The 18953-nt window shown below is 40.9% G+C and overlaps 2 protein-coding genes across 2 annotated transcripts in view; one reads left to right on the forward strand and one right to left on the reverse strand.

The window, feature by feature from the left end:
* Positions 1–9450, reverse strand: part of arhgap29a (Rho GTPase activating protein 29a) — a 30978-nt gene extending 21528 nt beyond the window's left edge. Inside the window, exons 1-2 of the mRNA XM_084938949.1 lie at positions 9195–9450; positions 7578–7962 (exon numbers count right to left, since the gene is read on the reverse strand). Of these exons, the coding sequence (XP_084795075.1) occupies positions 7578–7839 (262 nt within the window). The 5' untranslated portion in view covers positions 7840–7962; positions 9195–9450. The remainder of the gene's footprint in view (positions 1–7577; positions 7963–9194) is intronic.
* A 4023-nt stretch (positions 9451–13473) lies between these two features.
* The window catches only part of prkdc (protein kinase, DNA-activated, catalytic subunit), a 31300-nt gene continuing 25820 nt past the window's right edge, over positions 13474–18953 (forward strand). The window contains exons 1-18 of the mRNA XM_084938953.1: positions 13474–13795; positions 14512–14588; positions 14668–14772; positions 14946–15020; positions 15209–15317; positions 15417–15529; positions 15655–15754; positions 15826–15881; positions 15958–15988; positions 16067–16224; positions 16353–16499; positions 16797–16961; positions 17054–17222; positions 17352–17401; positions 17531–17647; positions 17985–18134; positions 18315–18424; positions 18676–18835. Coding sequence (XP_084795079.1) covers positions 13633–13795; positions 14512–14588; positions 14668–14772; positions 14946–15020; positions 15209–15317; positions 15417–15529; positions 15655–15754; positions 15826–15881; positions 15958–15988; positions 16067–16224; positions 16353–16499; positions 16797–16961; positions 17054–17222; positions 17352–17401; positions 17531–17647; positions 17985–18134; positions 18315–18424; positions 18676–18835 — 2055 coding nt within the window. The 5' untranslated portion in view covers positions 13474–13632. The remainder of the gene's footprint in view (positions 13796–14511; positions 14589–14667; positions 14773–14945; positions 15021–15208; positions 15318–15416; positions 15530–15654; positions 15755–15825; positions 15882–15957; positions 15989–16066; positions 16225–16352; positions 16500–16796; positions 16962–17053; positions 17223–17351; positions 17402–17530; positions 17648–17984; positions 18135–18314; positions 18425–18675; positions 18836–18953) is intronic.

Genomic DNA, 18953 nt, shown 5'->3' on the forward strand with positions numbered 1-18953 from the left:
TCAATCACTGTCTGACTCAATAACCTTTTTATTGTAAAGGAGTCGTATTTAATTGGCAAGAGTGAAATGCCACTTTCTACCACCTTACAGGCAAAAACGACCTCACCACCATTTCAAACTATTTGCGCGACTATAAGGCAATCCTGCGAAATAGGTCCACTTAACCTTTAGCACTCTGCCAGGTCACTGCAATGGGTGGCATATAGATCCCCTCGATATCCCCCCTCCCCATCAAACTTCCTGTGGTCAGCGGCCGTGTTCCACCTCTGTCGACAGACCACCGGCAGCCTGCTCTGTGGATTAGCAGATTACACTCAGCTGGTTAAAAAAGGCAGGGGAACATTGCCTACATTTCTATGCTCATGCCAAACCATTCCCTGTTGCTTTACCTTTGAAGCCATTTTCCCATGGCTGCATGCACAAAGAGCTGTCATTCAAGAGAAGAAAAAACATACCCTTAGGCTAGACACGCAGCACCTTCTACCCAGGTAGGGGGCTTTTTTTGTTCCCACTCTGCTGGGAATTGCCTTTTTCAAGCTCGTTAGCAGTTAAAAAAAATAACTAAGAAAACGTGCCATCATGTTAACAGAGAGAAGAACAAGCTATAACCATATATTAATAATAATTACAAAAATCCAATAACATGTTAAGACAGGTGAAAAATCCCAAGATGTGTTTCTCTTATGACACATTTACCCGTCAGTTATTTCCCTCTTTAATCCTTTGAATAGAAATGAGATGCCCAGTAGAGTGAAGAATTTGTTTTCATCCTCTTTAATTTCTATTTGGAGCCGTCTGTCACAGACGAAAGACCTTTCTCTCTAGATATCCCCCCAGATCACCACCATGCCGCTGTCGCTCACTGTGGACGCAAAGCCCTGAAGGCTGGCATTCCAACTATGCTTTTTTTTTTATAAAGAGAAACTTCAAATACCCCACAGTGCAACCTCTAGTTTGCAGCCAAGCAGGCCAGGCATTAGACTGAAGAGAGTACGGGCAAAGGAAAATCTGCAGGACAGAGTTGGGAGAGCTGTCCAACAAGTGCACAGATGGGCCCCTTTAGTACACCTGTCAAGGGGCAGAATTGGGTGGTGAGGAGGCTGAGGTTGGGGGCAAACACTGCACTGAGAACAAGAGCACACTGTTTAGCTTTACTAGCATTCTAATCCTGGGAGAATGGGCTTTGTGGGCTAAAAAGCTTTAAAAAGACCCTCAAAACACAGTTACTTTCATAACTGTCAAGGCATTTAATTGACTGAAACAGTACATTTCAGTCAATAAAAAACATTCAAGAATTCCACGTTTTGTGAACTTAGCACACTGCAAAGGGTCGACTTCAGGGACATTCATTGCTTTGTATAGCTCCAACTTGAACTACACCGAATATAAAAAAGGAATCTGGGAAAACCATACCAAGCATTTTAACTGAGCACAATGCACTGTTTTGTTTCTTGCAATTAACAGCGTGAGCAGACTCAGAACGTGCACAGGAGCGAAGGCATTCTGGGCTCTAGAGCCAGTGCTAATCTGCCACTCTTCTGTAAAAGCTTTCAAGTTATAAACCAAGGAGTTTTCTGTTATGTTAGTCATGACCTGTTTCTGTTCTATCAAATGACTGGGAAGGTAATGGTTTAATTTTTGTGCTTATAATTCAATGAATGCACTCCCATCAGCTTTGTTGGCAGGTACCAACAGAGCTATGAGCTGTAAACAGCGTGGGGTTGGTCCAGTCACATGCAAGCATGCACCAAGGTTAGGGTTAGCCCTGCGACAGACCAGCAACCTGTCCAAGGTGTACCCCACCTGAGATAGGCTCCTGCAACCCTGACCTGGATGAGCACCATCATGCACCGTCAGCATTAATTTGGATATCCACATTTAATGGATGAATAACTTGAACCATAGAGTCTTGATGTCAAATAAATGCTACAAGTTAGAAATCTATTGCAGAGGATAAATAATGGGGTTGCATAGTCTCAGTAAATCTTCAGCCTTCAAGTTTAATTAAAAGAGGCAAAAGAAAGTCTTACACAGACAAAGAGGCCTTTAATAAATCTATCATCTGTATTCTGAGTAATATTAAAAAGAATAACATGACACTGCTATATGCCTGTTTTTCACACACATAGAAAACATATTTATAAAAGCCATCTTCAGTATCCATTTTTTTATATGGGCAAAAACCTACTGTATATATGAAAGAATACCCAAGGGCTGATTCTCTCAAGTACATTCCCGCTTCAGCTCCCACAGTCTATCTAAACCTCTCGTGCCCAGTGTGGGAATCCTGGAGCTTTATCTCGGTGTGTGGCAGACATCGACAGCCTCCTGGAACAAAGCTGCTCCCACAACAACAGTGCCCATAAGTGTAAATCTTTCTGGAGTGTACGAAGGAGAGGGATACAACCAGAGAGGGAGCTTCCTAGGGTTCCAACTTGAAAACAACTTACAAATCTTCAAGTCATGTTGGACTATCAAACTCAACAAGTCTGCATGGCTTTGCCACCTGTATACAGCCTGCCTTCAGTGTACACATTGTTGTTGCCAAAAGATAGATAGTCAGCTCAGTGCGCTCTGTACAGGGTGCATCATTACATGTTTTGTTCCCCCAGTCAGAGAGGATAAATTGACCTGCCATATGTCACAAGACTCTGTACTTTAATCCTAGGGAGGGAGGGAGAACAATCCAAAAATCTATCCAACTCTAGCCCATCAACTAATACCAAGACAATAGCTGTGCTTTTAAACAAGGATCCCCCAGAACAATTAAGCTAATGTAATAAATCCAGTTAGGAGGCTTAATTTACAAGATAAGTGTCCAGCATGATTAAATCGAGATCCCAGGAATCCCAAACCTTGAATGTAAGTACATATTGGGGAGACTTATTATCTTGTGCTCAGGATAATTTACAGCAGCTTTAAATACAGGCACAGTAAAAGAACCATAAAAGGAACTTTTTGGAGGCAAGAAGAAGCTTGCATGCATTACAGTGGATCCCAGACCCAGAGGGAGAGACTGTCTAAACACAGCATAGCTGCGGCCATTAAGAAAGTCTGGAACGGTTAGTGAAAAGCACAAGAAGGGCTAATTTTAGGCTGGTATTTCACAAGGGGTGATTTGGAATACAAATTACCAAAATAGCATTAGGGCTTTCTCTGAGGACCCAGATCAGAATCACTTTCCCACAAAGCCTTTTCAGCATGGCAGGATATTCAGCTGGCTTTCAAAAAAAAAGGCACAAAAGTAAAAAGACGGGCACTTACGTTATGACATGTGGGAAAATATTTTCACTTCAAAAAAATTTCAAAAAAAGTCCAAAACGCCAATATGCAACTTGATAAACTTACATTACCCATGAATGAACCAGCTGAACCAATTTCTTTTTTCAAGGTGTATTACAGGATGCCGTTACACATTACTCAACACCTGCAGGTCACTTTTAGAAGCCACCTGTTAATCATTAAAATCCAGAACAACACAATCTAAACCTCCGAAAACCCACACTGATTAACAGAGGACACCTACGACTCAAAGGCTGAATTAAAGAGGGCAGCCATACGAGTCATCCATTCCCCCTGACAGATCATAACCGTGACAAATGATGACGAAGCTGTAATAAAACCCAGTTTTTATGTACGTGTACTGCACCGCAGGCATTCCCAGAAAGAATGATGGGGACTGTGCAATATTTGACAATCACAGAGCTGCTGAGGGCACGGGCTTTGGACACATCAGCATTCATGTGCTGCACTGAAATCTCTCTTCATTTATAATGCATGATTAAAGACTTGGCTTTAAAACCCATTGTGGCCCACTTTGTCAGCATGTAATTCAAGAGATTCGCTAAACAAGTGTGTGTGGTTTGTTCTACAGCAATGTAGGGTACATGTAACATGAGTGTAGGACACGCACAATGAACTAAGCAGTGCTGTGGATGCAGATCTGAGTTTAAGATTTTCTATGTGAAGTTGCGTGTTTATAGTAGTCACAATATATCAGCAGTCCACAAAAGCAGTCCATAGAAAAATACAGGGTGTCAAATTAAGGCAGAAACAGGGAACAGATATTTGACCGACAGGGAAACGCCCTGACACCGATGCAGGAAATATATGAAACACCACATCAGCTGCTGTTAATGCCTTGTTACAGCTAATCTGGTTAAAACTGTTCTGTTCAAAGACTGACCAGACAACTAGAAAAGCATCAGAATTACACGATTTACTCATTGTGCTCGGGTCTTTTCCCTGGTTTTTCTTATTCATCTCATCCCTGAAAAAACCTGCTGGTTTTACACAGCAACAGCACAACTACATTGAAAAAGCTAAAATCAAAGCTGTCTGTATGCAGACGGACTGCTTGTTTAGTCTGCCACCATCTTTAAATTCAGCGGATTTGTAAAGTTGTTAAGCCGACAGCAGCTGTCCACATCTCTCATTCTATCAGCAACACCTGCAATGTGCAGGAATGAGGCTAAATTGAACATTTTAAAGCTTTTGTTACTATTTAGCTTCTGTGCTTACAACATAAAATATAAGTCTATTAACAAACCATATTATAGTCTTAAATATTACACTAACCGGCCTTATTATGGTTGAGTGAAAACACAAAACTGGCCAGTAAATGTCTGAATGACCTACACTGAATGGATTGCTTAGTGTTGCAGTTTTCCTTATTGTGCAGCTGACACATGAAATTGGCCACGATCCTCCTCGGTACTCAGAGCACAACAACAGCGATGGCACACCTATCGTATCAGGACAGGCACTCCCTCACCTCTAAAATAGACGATGAGAAGCGCAACAATGTTCTTCAGAAAAACAAACGACAGTCTGTTGCTTGGAGTTTGTTATTTGTTGTAAGAAGACACATTAGGGGCTAAATAGTTGCTTGACAAATCATATGATGGAAAGACCCTACTTACAGCTGTACGCAAATGCCATGAGGGCAAACTCCACAGCTCATCTGCAAAACAATATGTCAAAATAACAATCCCCTCCATCCAATTACTAACAAGTCTTTCACAAGCAACCACTGGACAAAGTCACGCCCCCAAAAATATCTGTCACACTGTGAATATGACATGTTGTCAACATTGACCCAACAGCAATCCAGGAGGATAAACAGATTTCTCTTAGCAAAAGACAATTCAGACATGCGTCACTGACCCACAACTCAAGAGGCACTAAGTACTAATCACCATTTAAGGTTGATGTGCATTGCCAGAAAAATAAAACACAGGCTGAGAAAAGCCCCTGTGGGATCAGTCCTGCGGTCAGCAGCTATTCTGGACTTGGGAAAGAATCGTTTCTGCAAAAAGTTGCCAGTTAGCAGAAGCATGATAGTCTGGAGATGCCTCCTGGGACAATGAGTGTCAGACTCACATCAGTGACTGTGAATACAGGCAGTGTTACAGGCTACAGGGGCTCTGAGCTGACTGTCGCTCGTCACTCTGTGTCGTTAAAAAAAAAAAAAAAGGAGGGTTCCCTCCAGTTTCAGCAAGCGCTGGGGGTAATGAGAGGTTGCTTCTATTGTGAAGCACCACAGAAACAATATGGCCATAAATTTTGGGGGTGGGAGGAGGCCTTGGGGTGTTAAATCAAACCCAATCCGAGCACAAGTCAGTGACTTCCAACAATCTGTTAGCACACTCCCTTAATGCCCTGAAGCCCTAAACCTTAACAATGACACGACAAGCAAAAAGCACCCTGATACAATCAAGATAAAGACTTATTTCCTGAATCCAAGTTTGGTAGCCTCTCTGTAAAACCCTGCCCTGTGCTTGCATGGGTTCACGATGTAACAATCAGCCTTTAAACATTACTTCTAACTCTACCTTTTGCTTAAGCCACAATCGACTTTTTTGCCATTTCCCCCAGTAGCAGGCAGATCCATTTTCTGCATCGTAATCTGCCCCGTTTTCCCCAAATCTGCCCTTTCCTGTATTTAGCCAAAATAAGCCTTTTAATGGGGATACTCACAAGCTTTGCAATCACGTGTTGGGATCTCAACGACTACACTGGCATGACGGAGCCTGTGCTTACTAGACCTGTAAATGATGTGCAGTTACATAGGCAACGACTGTAATTAGCATTAGGAGACAAACAGAGATTACAAACCGGTTTCTTAACCCCAGTAACCAAAGGCAAAAATATCTACAATGACAGCTATGCAACCGTGATCCACAGCGAGAACCTGCGCTAGCACTCTATGTATGACTTTGATATAGTAAATCTGCTATTAAACTAAATGAAAACACAACTGTCTGTTGATTACACTCGACCAAGTCGTCAATCATAGAAAATGTGACGCGGTAAAGGCTTCAAGGTATATTTCCTAAATAAAGTCTCCTCCTGCCCCCATAAAACTGGAGACGTCAGTTTCTCGCACATGATGATTTACTGCTTTGATCTGCGGCGTGCTGACGGGTCGCTGAAAAGTCTCTCAAGCTGCCCAGCCGGGTCAAGCACCTTTGCTGACCTTTGGTGAAAAAAAAAAAAAAAAAAACACTGGGATTCCTTTTTCCTAAAGCTTGAGTGTCATGGCAGTGCTAATGGAGGGAAAAGGGGACAGCCCCACCACCATATGTACCTTGACCTCATCTTATTAAGACCTGGGGATTAACAAATCTGGGTCTCATCCAAAAGCTAATGCACAACGTACCAAAGCAGGAATGGCGTAAACCTCAGTCCAGACCTTACTTCCCTGTAGTTTGGTAACTGTCTAAAGGAAACGCATTAATAATTGGTTTAGTATTCCATCTAAATTCCTTACTGTCAATATAGCCCAGCTGGAGTGCTGCTGCTGTTGTTTTGGGGGGGTTTGTATCACATTTCAAACAGATCAGAGCGGCGCCAACTTTTTATTCAATTCTCACTGTGTATTTTGTCTGAGACCAATTAAGACACATTATTTTCTACTTTACAGTAAAGATAAGAGCCATAGTGAAAGTGAGATAAGGCAGGTTCACTGACTGTGCAGTCAAGGCCGGGACATGACAAAAACAGGTAAATAGGGTCCGGACTGTGTCCTCTGCGGTGACAGCAAAAGTATGTGCACAAGAGCGGACCGGCAGCTACATTCAGCAATAAATCGCCGTTCCAACACTACTCAGCACTTCTGTGTCGTGAGAAGCCCGGCGTTTAAAGACCAATCAAGTGTTTTGGTTTTTTTATGACTGAAACAGAATAATAAAAAAGCAGAGGAGGTGTGCAGTGTTTAGTTAAGAAAAAGGCAAACACGCTACGTCATTGCTAATACGTGGAAGTACTCATTGGTATAATTTGTTGAAAAAGCCCACATCCACAGCAGGTACACTGTTGTGGAAACAAACCACTCACAGTTACCCCCAAAGACACTCTCATAACAGCAGACAGAGTCCAGATTAAGCGAGCCTTCTGATGCGTGTACACCTAATATGGTAACTAATGTGGTAATAATAACTGAACTGTTCGTTATTATCTATTGTTTAGTCAGGAGAGTGTTTGTGTCACTTAATCAGCTGTAGATTTTCCCCTTCCTTTTTTAAAGGTGGTGGCACATGTGCCGTGATGATTGCATTCTCTTGTTTCTAACATACCTTTGGAGTTGAACACTTCTTTGAGTTGCAGAAGCACGTCAGCAAACTTGCGCACGTCACTGACCAGCTGCATGATGTAGTTTGGGTCGGAGGCGAGGACATCTGGGTTGTCCAAGCTCACCGAACCGCTCTTGGAGGCTCTGGCAGGTCCTGCTGAACTCATGCTGGAGCTGGAGAGTCGGGAAATACCCAGAGAGAGTTTGGTTCCACCACCACCACCCGATCCTCCGCCAGAACTTTGGCGCAGCATGGCAGCAAGCATGCCTTTATGGTCCAGTGGCCCTCGGGCCTGATGCCTGGTGTCCTTCAGATCAGCTCTGTTCTCAAACTAAAAACAGCGACCCAGCAGGGATGAAGAACACTCCACAGAGAGAGGTGTCTAATCCTGAAACATGAAATTACAATAAGATGACATTACAAAGCTTTTCCACAACTTCAATACAACCACATGTGAAATCAGGGAGGACATAAACTTTTGACAGCAACATGTACAACAAGACTATTTTTCATCCAGCTTTGCCACTGCTAGAAATCTTTTACTGATAATCAGCATACTCAGAAATCATATCAGGCATTTGTTGATACTCAACAGGTGGATTTTCCACGTTTTCTATGGCACTGGCAATCGTGACAGTCTGCAGTGAGCATGAAATGGTCAATATGTACAGTTCACAAGCAGTGTGGTGCTTTGAACAAGGTGGAAAACTGCTGTGATGTGAATTCATCGAAATAATCTGCATTTTCACGCAGTAATTATTTAATTTACAACATTTACAGCACAGAACATAATGTGACAGAGACCACCAAACTACAGATTACTACTGCTACTACTACAATGTACTGACTAGTGTAGCGTTCCTGAACGTTTGGCGCATTAACCACATTCAACACAGCAGTCATGAAATGTTAACGTTCAAATCTGTAGCTATAATGTTATATACAGCCCTGTGTATAGTATTATGAATCTAAAAGGGGGGGGGGGGGGGGGGGGGGTGATCATCGTGTGTACTTTTATACATTTGAAATTTAAGCCGCTACTCATGTCAGAGTGGCCCCATCGCGTCTACACGCAGATCAAGAACAGCATGACGTTTCAAGTTAATTTTAAACGGCGGGGCGATTTTTGACTTGTTGCTAACTCAAATAAAGGCCAGATTTAATCCTCGTTAAAGTCAGTGAAACATTATGACAGAGTGGGTAATTCGGCGTCCATAAATCTAAACTAGCAACACTCTGATCATAAAATCTCATCTTTTGCTGCCTTCTCCGAGCCAGCCCGCGGCCACCATTTGAGTTTAGCTGAGCAGAATGACTGGAAGAGAAAAGTGAAGTTCAGCATAAACTCATTCATCTTTCGTGTGTTTAACAAGCGCCGAAGTGGTAAAGAGATCACTTTGTGTTTGTGTCGTAAAGTTCGTTATCCAACAATAAGGTAAAAAAAAAGATAAGCACGAAGTTCGCGTGGATCTAAATAAAAGAACTGCGACTTAACCCGCACTTTTTATTCACTTCTCCATTCTATTTTGTTAGCTTGAAGCATTTACCAGCACACATACATTCTACATTCTACAGTAGAAACTCAAAAAAAGTTGTAATCTATCAAATAAAATCACATACCCGCCGTTAGGTCCTGAAACATTGCAGCCCGAAAAATCCTGAAGCGAAAAAGTGTCCGATGGGCAGCATTAAAAACACATAAATTAATCCACAGACACCGCTCTGTCCTTATCTTCACAGCTGTGTCCCAAACCCTCCGGTGTCCGCCTCAGCTCCTCCGTGTTCCGTCAGCTCTTCTCTCCATGTGATGTAAACTGGAGCTCGGTTGGGGTGTGTGTGTGTGTGTGACCTCACTGGCATTTTTGTGGTCTCTCCCTTAACAACAGGTGTCTGGAGTTTTAAAGTGGAAAGCACACCAAACTAGAAGACTGAACCTTCCGGTCATTCCTTTCAAAATAAAGGCGTAACTTCAAACGCCATATGTTCTACTCTTGTTTTATAAAAACTGCCACCGCTAGGGGCGCTGTGATGCCGTCCAGGTATATGACAGGGAGGTCTATTTAATGAGTAACTTCACCTGACTCAGGCTCAGGTGCTGCGCTGAATTTTTGTTTCTATTTTTATCAGAAAGCCTTGGGAAGAAGTAAGTTAAGTATTAAATTGAAGGTAAACAGTGTATAAATGAAACTTTTTTACCAGTGATGTGATGACATTAAATGATAAATAGTTTGGACATTATGATAACAGTATGATGATTTTAACATCATGATCACTTTTTGTACTTCTACAGCAAATCTGTATGGCAGACACATTCGGTTTGCACTAGTTTCCCATTTGCAATTTGTTTTTCTTGGATCAGGACGTTTTTTGGACATGGGACATTCCTTTGGGAAAGGCACACCACTCTGTGTCCTTTTAAAGGAGAAGAATGAGTGGGAACTGTGCTTGCAGGACACGGACAAGCTTTCTAAACTAATGCCTGGTGACTTTTAAAATCAGTACCCAGATGATAATAATTATATATTTAAAAGTAATAACTGTTTTTTTTTTTTTTTGGGGGGGGGGTTAGTACAGCCTACCCATAAGGTCGATTGTCCCCATGAACTTGATAGTTGTTTAGATCTAATGACTTTGAATAGAAATGGGGCTGTTGGTGGATACATTTTGATTTTTACAAACTGCTCTTAGGTGCTGAGTCATTTGCGTCATGGATACTTGTTTTGCCCTCATAAGATTTCCTACAAGGACAAATAATCATAGATCTCTAGATGAACATCCCTGGAAAATCTTTACACATCAAGTCAGCTATCTGACAATATAAAGTAAGCCCTGCTTTTATTTCCCACAAACCAAACATTACTTTCATCTGTTAATCAAACGTTCTTACTTTGGATGTGAGTACGTTTCCGATGTATACAGTAAAACGGAACAGGAGGGAAAAAAAGCATATCAGCACTGAAAACATCCTTCGCTTGCAACCTCAGTTATATATTACATATGACTGAATGAATTATATGTACTTGTGCTTGCAGTGGGATGCCGATTGGTCTACCAAATGGTCCTGAGAGTCATTGCCTTTTTTCACACCTTGGCTCAGGTGATGTCTCAGATGATAAATAACAGGTCAACAACCCTCAAGTCCACTCCCAAGGGGGACAAGGGGACTTGTGTGGTGGTCCATATTCAATAAATCTGAATTTGTCGTGGGGAAATACAACAGTTGGGGTTTAGGAGAGCCACAATACTGTGAAATCAGTCTGTGTTTGGCTGCATGTGTATGGATGTGAGTCTCCTGTGTTACGTGGTATGACATACAATAAAAGTAATACAGTAACAGCCCAGGTCTGACTGTCAATACTGTATGTGTGTTAAAGAATAAAAAGCTTCAAATTACAGCATTGATTGTTTAAATAATGCTTATTGATACTCAGTGGCCATAAAGAAGGGCTCGACACACCCCTCTTTCATCCTGTCACTTGTATCAATGAGTGCTAAAGATAAGGAACAAAATAAGCTCTTAGCTTTTTTAATCTCTTGACACAAATGTAATGTGAGCACATGTGACTGACCAGGTTAGACGTCTATAGTGAGCCTTCAGGCTGACACAGACACTTTGATAATAACAGGGTCACCGGGGTGGGTTCCTGTTCTCCTCACTATGAAACACTCTCACATTGTCTGTGGTTCATTTTTCACTCTGGTTATGGTCTATATAACTAAGCAGGTGTTGACGCGTCAACAGTAAGTCAGTTACTGAGTGACGGTCATACTGGCTGGATGGATGCAGAGTGCAGTATTAATGCCGTCGCTCAGCTGGTCAGTAGCAGAATTCTTAGGAAACTAATCTGACAGAGGTTGAATGATATTCTGATGCTGTGCAGTGGACTGAACTTTAAAACATTTTTCTTACTGTTTCACTTGTTTTAAGCTCCCCGTCAGTAGATGATTGAAAAATCAGTTTCTCAGGTCACTCTCTATCGCACTGGGATATAGAGCATTGCCTAGGGCCAATCACAAACCACAAGACCCACAGAGCCTTTGAGACAGTCAGGCACAATGTGACCTCTGTGGCCCATAACAATATCAAACATCAGTTTCAAAAAAAGAAAGAAAAACCCCACCCTCGTGTCTCAAAAATGTGGAATGTTGCCACTTAAGCTAGTTGTTTTATGAGCCTTTTGCCAACACACACACACACACACACACACACACACTACTGATGGTGTAATATCATTGGTATTCACTGCCCTCTAGTGGTGAAATTGAGGATCCCATTTAAATCCTGTGATACTTCTGCTAAATACTTTTACATGACATTTACCAGAATACATAATCATGATCAATATTTGTTCTCTGGTACACATATTTACTGAGTAAGTGTTTTTAATGTAAATTTGAGATATTTTCAATGCTAATTATTTACATTATAAACTCTGTAAAGTCAGAACTGATTTCTTTAGAGGTATCATTCTTGATATTGTCTGTCCACTTTTGATTTGACCTCTACATTTTACCTTTAAAAACTATTTACTTTGCCTTGCTTGGTATCATTCTTTTCAGCACAACCTCACGTGTCTGAATTTACAGTCAAGTTTTACATTTTGACTTACTGTATTAACACAATTGATCTGTTCTGCAATCAATAACATGCCACAGAAATTATTTATGCCACTTCAAAAAATAATTTGTCCCCTTTAAAGGAGAACATCACAGCCTGATACCTGCAGGTCTGACAGCAGCAGGTGTATCACTGCTCCTGTTTCTATCTGGAGACAGCAGTCGCCTCATTGTTCTGGCACACAACACTAAACTATCCACAACACTACACACTAACTACACAAGACAACACATTCACTACACACTCCAAACACGGCAAACGTCACAAATCTCTCACGTCTCAAAACTCGCTCTCTCTCTTTTTCTGCTGTCTTTCTTTCTTTCTGTCTCTCTCTCTCGCTGTCACTCCTAAAACTTCCCCCTCTTCCTAAACTACCAAATGTCATGTTGCCATATCATTTTTTGATTGGTCGACATGGTGCATTTTTCCACCAACACAAACGGGCAGTTATTTGTTTTGTTTTTTGGGGGTCATAAGCAGAGAGTGCTTGCTAGCGCTGTCCTTAGACATAAACCTACGAAACTATTGAGGAGAAAACACGCCTACCTGGCCTTTCAACACAATTTAAAAACTGGTATATATCACCTTGTTGCTTTGTCATCTTAAAGTGGTCATGTGCTTGGCTTACCACTACTACTTTATTCTTCCTCAGTCAGACTGCTGCAGTTTGACTGAGGTCTGTGGATATAAGAATATAGGTTAATAAGTTAAGAATATAAGTTAATTTTCCTGAAATGTATGTCTCTGTTTTCTGTCTAGTCCAAAGCAAACAGAACAGCATTAAAAAATGTTTAAAAAAAGTATTTCAAGATAAATTCTTTACTAGTTAATTATTTAGAGCATATTGTGACCACTAGAGGCCAGTGTTTCGCGTATGACGTAGCGTTAAAGCAGACACAATAATATCGGTACGTTTCCGGTAATCACTTCAAAGTAAACCCTAAGTAACGATTAAACGCGTTAATTCCAAGGTAGATATAAATAGAAAATAAAAATAGAAAAAAGAATAGATTTATACTTTTGTCGCTTTCCTAATATGCAAATATTTGTAGTATTTGATCCGGTAGAGACCTTCAAAACAAATCTTACAAAATTAAAATTTCACAAGTAGATGAATGGAACTACAGTGAAATTCTTCTCTAAATAGTAACGTCTGTTTAGAGTGTAATATTACCTCTGTCACTTTATAGACATTAAATATACACTCGGTCACCCTGTGTACCATTTTTATTTTCGGGGCCTTTATTTTGAAACACACGCAGCTTACATGCTATTGTGATTCTTCCTGATGCGAAGGATTTGGGACTGAATGGCTGTGTGCTGACAGTCTGAAATGTTCAGTGTTTAGCTAGTTAGAAGAACACGTGTTCTCTGTTTGCGGGCTTACCAGATAAATCCACATCTATTTTGCTAATGCTAGCTTAAGCCATCACTCCAGCTATGTCTTCCCACAGCAGCGCCGCAGGAGGAATCCAAGGGCTGCTTCTGAAACTTCACGAATCACTTTCGGACGAAGACACTAGAGCGGCAGCTTTAAAATCTCACGATATTATCGGTGATCTGGTACAGGAGTGCATGGTAACAGCAACCGAGAATGAACTCGGTAAGACAAAAACTCCATTAAACGCTCGCTTTACTGTCCGTCCCAACCTCCCTTAACAATACGGCAATTTTATCTTTCTGGGGCTTCTGTTGCAGATCATCGTCAAATCTATTGAAAGATAAGGGTTTTGGGGTTTTTTTTTAGATGGTACTGATGTGTTCGTCGTGCAGACAATATTCATTAGTAACATCGATAACTTTTTTTAATCAATCAATTTGATGCAAGCTCTTCCGCCAAAACTGGTGGGAGGTAACGTTCAGTCGAAACACAACAAAGAAGAACACACGTGATTCTTTGATGATAAGGAAAGTTTCAAGGTGCATTACAGCTTAAATGCAAATATTTATTGTTGAATAAATAATAGTAATAACTGTTTTAAATGTTATAAAAGCACAAAAAAACAGTAGTTTTGCAGCACAGATCAGAAGTCTGCAGGATGTCGATGCAACCACAGATTCCCTCCATTGCTCTTTATTCCTCAGGGGGGGCTTTAACTCTGAAGTTCCAACAGTACACAACACAGATCGCTAATATTACTAGAAAACAAGCGCAGTGTTAAACCCTGGTCATCTGTCAGCATCCTACCAAAGTTTAACAACCATGTTTGTCCCAGTACCTGCTCTGTTGGTCTGCAGCAGAACATTTAAAATTGCACAGATGAAAAAAGTACTAAGATTTCTTAATCCGTCTTTTTTATCTTTTTTTATGGCATCCAGCACTGCAGACATCTTTATTGTTCTCGGAAGACTATGGGTTGCTTACCTTCCTCAAGAAGTCCCTGGCTTTGGATGAGGTGGGTTTCTCGAACTATAGTAAACAACTATGTAAATAAGTGTTAAGTTTTCCTGTTGGCTGATATATCTGTTTTCCAGCTGCGGGACACTCGGATTGAAATCCTGGTTTTTTTGGAGAAGTTCTTGGACAAAGTCTCACCAACGCTCAAAGGTTGGGAAAAGACTTACGCCACTGACATAAGAGTAAGTATTCTTTTCCATTATTTATTTATTTTTTTACATGTCTTTATTGTGTGTTACATGGTAAAGACAGGGCTGTGACCGGTGAGAGGACAGGTATAACTACATCAGCACTGTTACTAGTACAGATTTGCTTTTATATGTGTAAATGTTTTGGTAATTCTGTGCCTTTTAAGGACACGTGCATCATCGTGTACACAAAGGACAAAGGAGCGAAATGCAGGACCCCAGTGCTGGAGCTCCTTATTAAGGTTGGTTTCTAGTTAGACTCCAGGAACTGCCCTCAGACCTGAGGAAGAGATCCATTAAAAACAGATTTTTAAATTCCTGTGATCTTGCAATGTTTGTTCTTTAATGGACTTTAGAATTTAAAAGATTTAAAACTGGACTTTTACTTTTGTTCTTCTTAAAGATCATCCTTGTTAATGTGTCTCATTAGGTTCTCCAAACTACAAAGGCTTCCAGTGTTGCTGCAAACTTTAGAATCACAAAAATATTTGACAAATATTACAGCGAGCTGTGTGAGAAGAGCAGACTGCCAGATTCAGGCGAGTGCCACTTTAATAAAAAAAATGGAAGCAAAACAGGTGAAAAGGGTTTCGATTAATTTATTCCTTTTTAATTATTATTTGTTACCTTTTTTATAGTCCTCGGAAAAGTCTATGAGTTGCTGGGAGTTCTTGCAGAAGTTCATCCCAGTGAGATGGTCAACAGCTCAGACAAACTCTACAGGGCTTACCTAGGAGAACTGAAAGATCAGGTATGGAGCATTCATACAGAAGAATGATGGAAAAGTTGTGATTAACTAAAGGCTAAAAGAAAACAAAAAAAAGACTGTCTGATGAGCATGACAGCACCAGCTGGTTTCATCTTTGTTTTTTGCAGATGACCTCTTCAACAAAGGAACCCAAGCTTTTAGTGGTTGCTGGATGTCTGAGAGGAATCACTGCCCTAATGGTCAACTTCACTAAAACCATGGAAGAAGGTGAGTGCTCACCTGTTTCAGCTTAGATTCATAAGAACTATTTATTACTTGTAATTGTTCCTGATTTGCAGACCCAGCAACATCCAAGGAAATCTTTCAGTACACCTTAAAGTCAATCAGTCCCCAGGTAATTCAGAGAGTGCATTTTCATCAATATTTTAAATTTTTGTTATGTTTCTATAAACTTTATCTTTTTTATACAGATGGACATGACTCGATATGCAGTCACGTTTGGTAAGTCTTGTGATTTCTTGGCAAACTAATGATAAAACTTTTAAAAAGTCATCTTTCGTTGATCTGTTTCTTTAACAGCCGGCCTCAGGTTGCTCGCCAGACATGCCTCCCAGTTCAGCAGCTGCCTCATGGACCACTACAAACCTTTATTTGAAGTCATGTCCAAACTCTGTGGACACATCAATGGTGAAATGAAGAAGACGAGTTACTATGCACTTGAGGCCTTCCTCAAACAGGTGAAACACTTCAAGTCATAGCTGCCAAGGCACAGCCGGACTAACCTTGGATACATGCTAAATAAAATCAGTGGCACGCTGAGGTTAAGAGTCTAAATATTTTGATGCTTTTTGTGATTATTTGTCAGGTTGCATTGTTGGTGGCTGACAATATCGAGGAGCATAAAACCAAGCTGAAGTTCTTCATGCAGAAGTTCTGCAGCATCATTAAGACCATGGACTCGACATACAAAGAGCTGTCGATTGCCATACGAGGATATGGATTCTTTGCAGCTGTACGTCTGTCTCCTGTGATAGCAGTAGTAAATGCAAATCATTTGAGTAACAAGTAGATAAAGTCTGTCCATATGAATGAATTGTTGTAAACTAAAACAGATCTGTACATTGCTTTCAAATAGTCAGTTGTTCCCGGTTGTAGGGTATGCTTAAAGTGGACTTGTGTGCACCGAGGCCCAGTGTGAGATAGATAGGGATTATTTTGAACTGTGAATCATGCAAAGCTATTCTGATGGAGTCCAAAACAATGTTGCTCGAAATGAGTGTTTCTTTTTTGTTTCTTTGTTTTTTTATAGCCATGCAAGAAGGTTTGCCCCCAGGACGTAGACTTGATGTACACCGAGCTGATTCAGCGCTGTAAGCAGATGTACCTGACAGAGTCCGACGGGGAGGATGACAGCTTCTACCAGCTGCCCAGCTTTCTGGACTCGATAGCCAGTGTTCTTATTCACCTGGACAAGGTATATATTCTGTCGCAGTTTACTTTGACGTTAAGTTAAATAACAGCAAATAACATTGGACTGTAATCTCCTGTTTGTTTCAATGACCCCAGATTCCAGAGGTATATACACCACTGCTAGAGCGCCTCCTTGTGGTGCAGATCGACAGCTTCCCTCAGTACAGCGAGAGAATGCAGATTGCTTGCACCAGGTCCATCCTTAAGGTGCTTGTGGCCATCGCTTCTAAAGGACCCGTTCTATGGAGTTTCATTAGCTCTGTGGGTGAGTGGATCATGAGCACACTGGACCTGCTTCAAACACCCTTAACCCTTCATTAACTTCTGTTATTTATTCATGGCTGTTTAAATGCTTCACTGGAGGACAGGACACTTATCTTTGCCTCTTTTGCAGTTCACCAAGGCTTGATCCGCGTCTGCTCAAAACCCCTCACGCTTTCTGAGGTCAGCCTTGTGTTTTCTATCTTTACTTTTTACACAAATGTGTACAGTTTGTAATAACTTGAAGGCTTTTTTGGTATGGAATTATTTCCTTATTGTTCTAATAAAGTACATTTCTCCATCATCTTGCAGGACATATCGAGCAGTTCCTCTGAGTCTTCCCAAGTTCGCACTGGGAAGTGGAAAGTTCCAGCTAGTCACGACTACCTTTCTCTGTATAAAAACCTTTTAGACTGCGATCGGTTGAAGGTACATTTATGTTCTTACTTGCCTGTTAAAATGCATATTACACATTACATATTATTTAGCTGTGTAATCTTGAAACAGCATTTACATATAGAAAAGTCTATGTTCTGCTGTTAAACTGCAAGGAGTCTTTAAAGTCAGTAGCTAAAATTATGCAGACATCCTTTGAAGGCCTCATGTGTTCACTGTTTTTAATATTCAGGTGTAGTTGATCCTGACATATGTTCTATGTGCTCTCAATGGTTAAAAAATGCTTTGTGGCTGGAAAATGTCATAAATGAAAAGCCATTTGGAAAGCAGCGCATTTCATTCACTTCCTCACTTGTGCCGTCCTCCGCAGGATTCAGGTTTTTTGGATGGAGCGTTTGAAAGTCAGAATGCAGCTCTCGGGTCTTTGAGCCGTCTCCTGTATGACGAGTTGGTGAAGTCGATTCTGCGTATCGTGGAAAAACTGGACTTGTCAGTGCAAAAAGTAACAACAGGAGAGGAGGTAGGGTCTCACGCTAATGTTACGTTTTTATGTATTTTTCTTCATTGACCCATACATGGGAGTTGGCAGATGCACAGGGTATTTTTATTAGCATCAGTTTAAACAGAGCACATTTAGTTTTTCAAAAGCGTTTCTGCTGGTTGACCTTCATCACCTGCCACTTATCTCTGTGTTGGCCAGGCTCCAGATGATGCAGCCCACATCCTGCCCTCGTCCGACCCCACTGCTCACCTGCTCCCCAATAAGGTCAAAGACTTCACCGCCTTTATCAATCTGGTGGACTTTTGCAGGTAACTGAGACAGAATTTTAATTTTCCACATTTTCCACATGGGAGCGGAGCTGTGTGGGATTCTTTATATCTTTGCTTTTCCCACTAGTGTAAATTTGGCCAAGTACAGCTGATCTATGCATTTTTTATGCCCCAATTTCCACTGTCTTCCATCTTGGACACTGGTTTACATCACATTATAATATAAGAAACAGCCACCCACATTTTTTTTCACAACTGTAGTGAAAACTTTTTCCCCCCTGCTTCCACAGTGAGTTGTTGCTGAATAAACACATGGAGTATTTTCACTCTTGGATGTATCCCCTAAGTCATGAGCTCATCCTCCACTCCATAAGAAATCCTCTTGTCAGTGGCTTTTACAAGCTGCTTTCTGTCACCATGAAAATTGCCAAGAGAATAAAGTACTACCAGGTAGGTTTTTTATTTTTGGGATATTTGAAAAATGAATTTTGCCAGCTGCTCATGAAACAAGAATATCAAGTTGTGTTTCATCATGTCTAATAAGTCGAATTAATTTGTTTATCATTAA

The sequence above is a fragment of the Perissodus microlepis genome, chromosome 9 (assembly GCF_051167445.1).
Source record: "Perissodus microlepis isolate ML-2025 ecotype Zambia chromosome 9, ASM5116744v1, whole genome shotgun sequence".
Lineage (NCBI taxonomy): Eukaryota > Metazoa > Chordata > Actinopteri > Cichliformes > Cichlidae > Perissodus > Perissodus microlepis.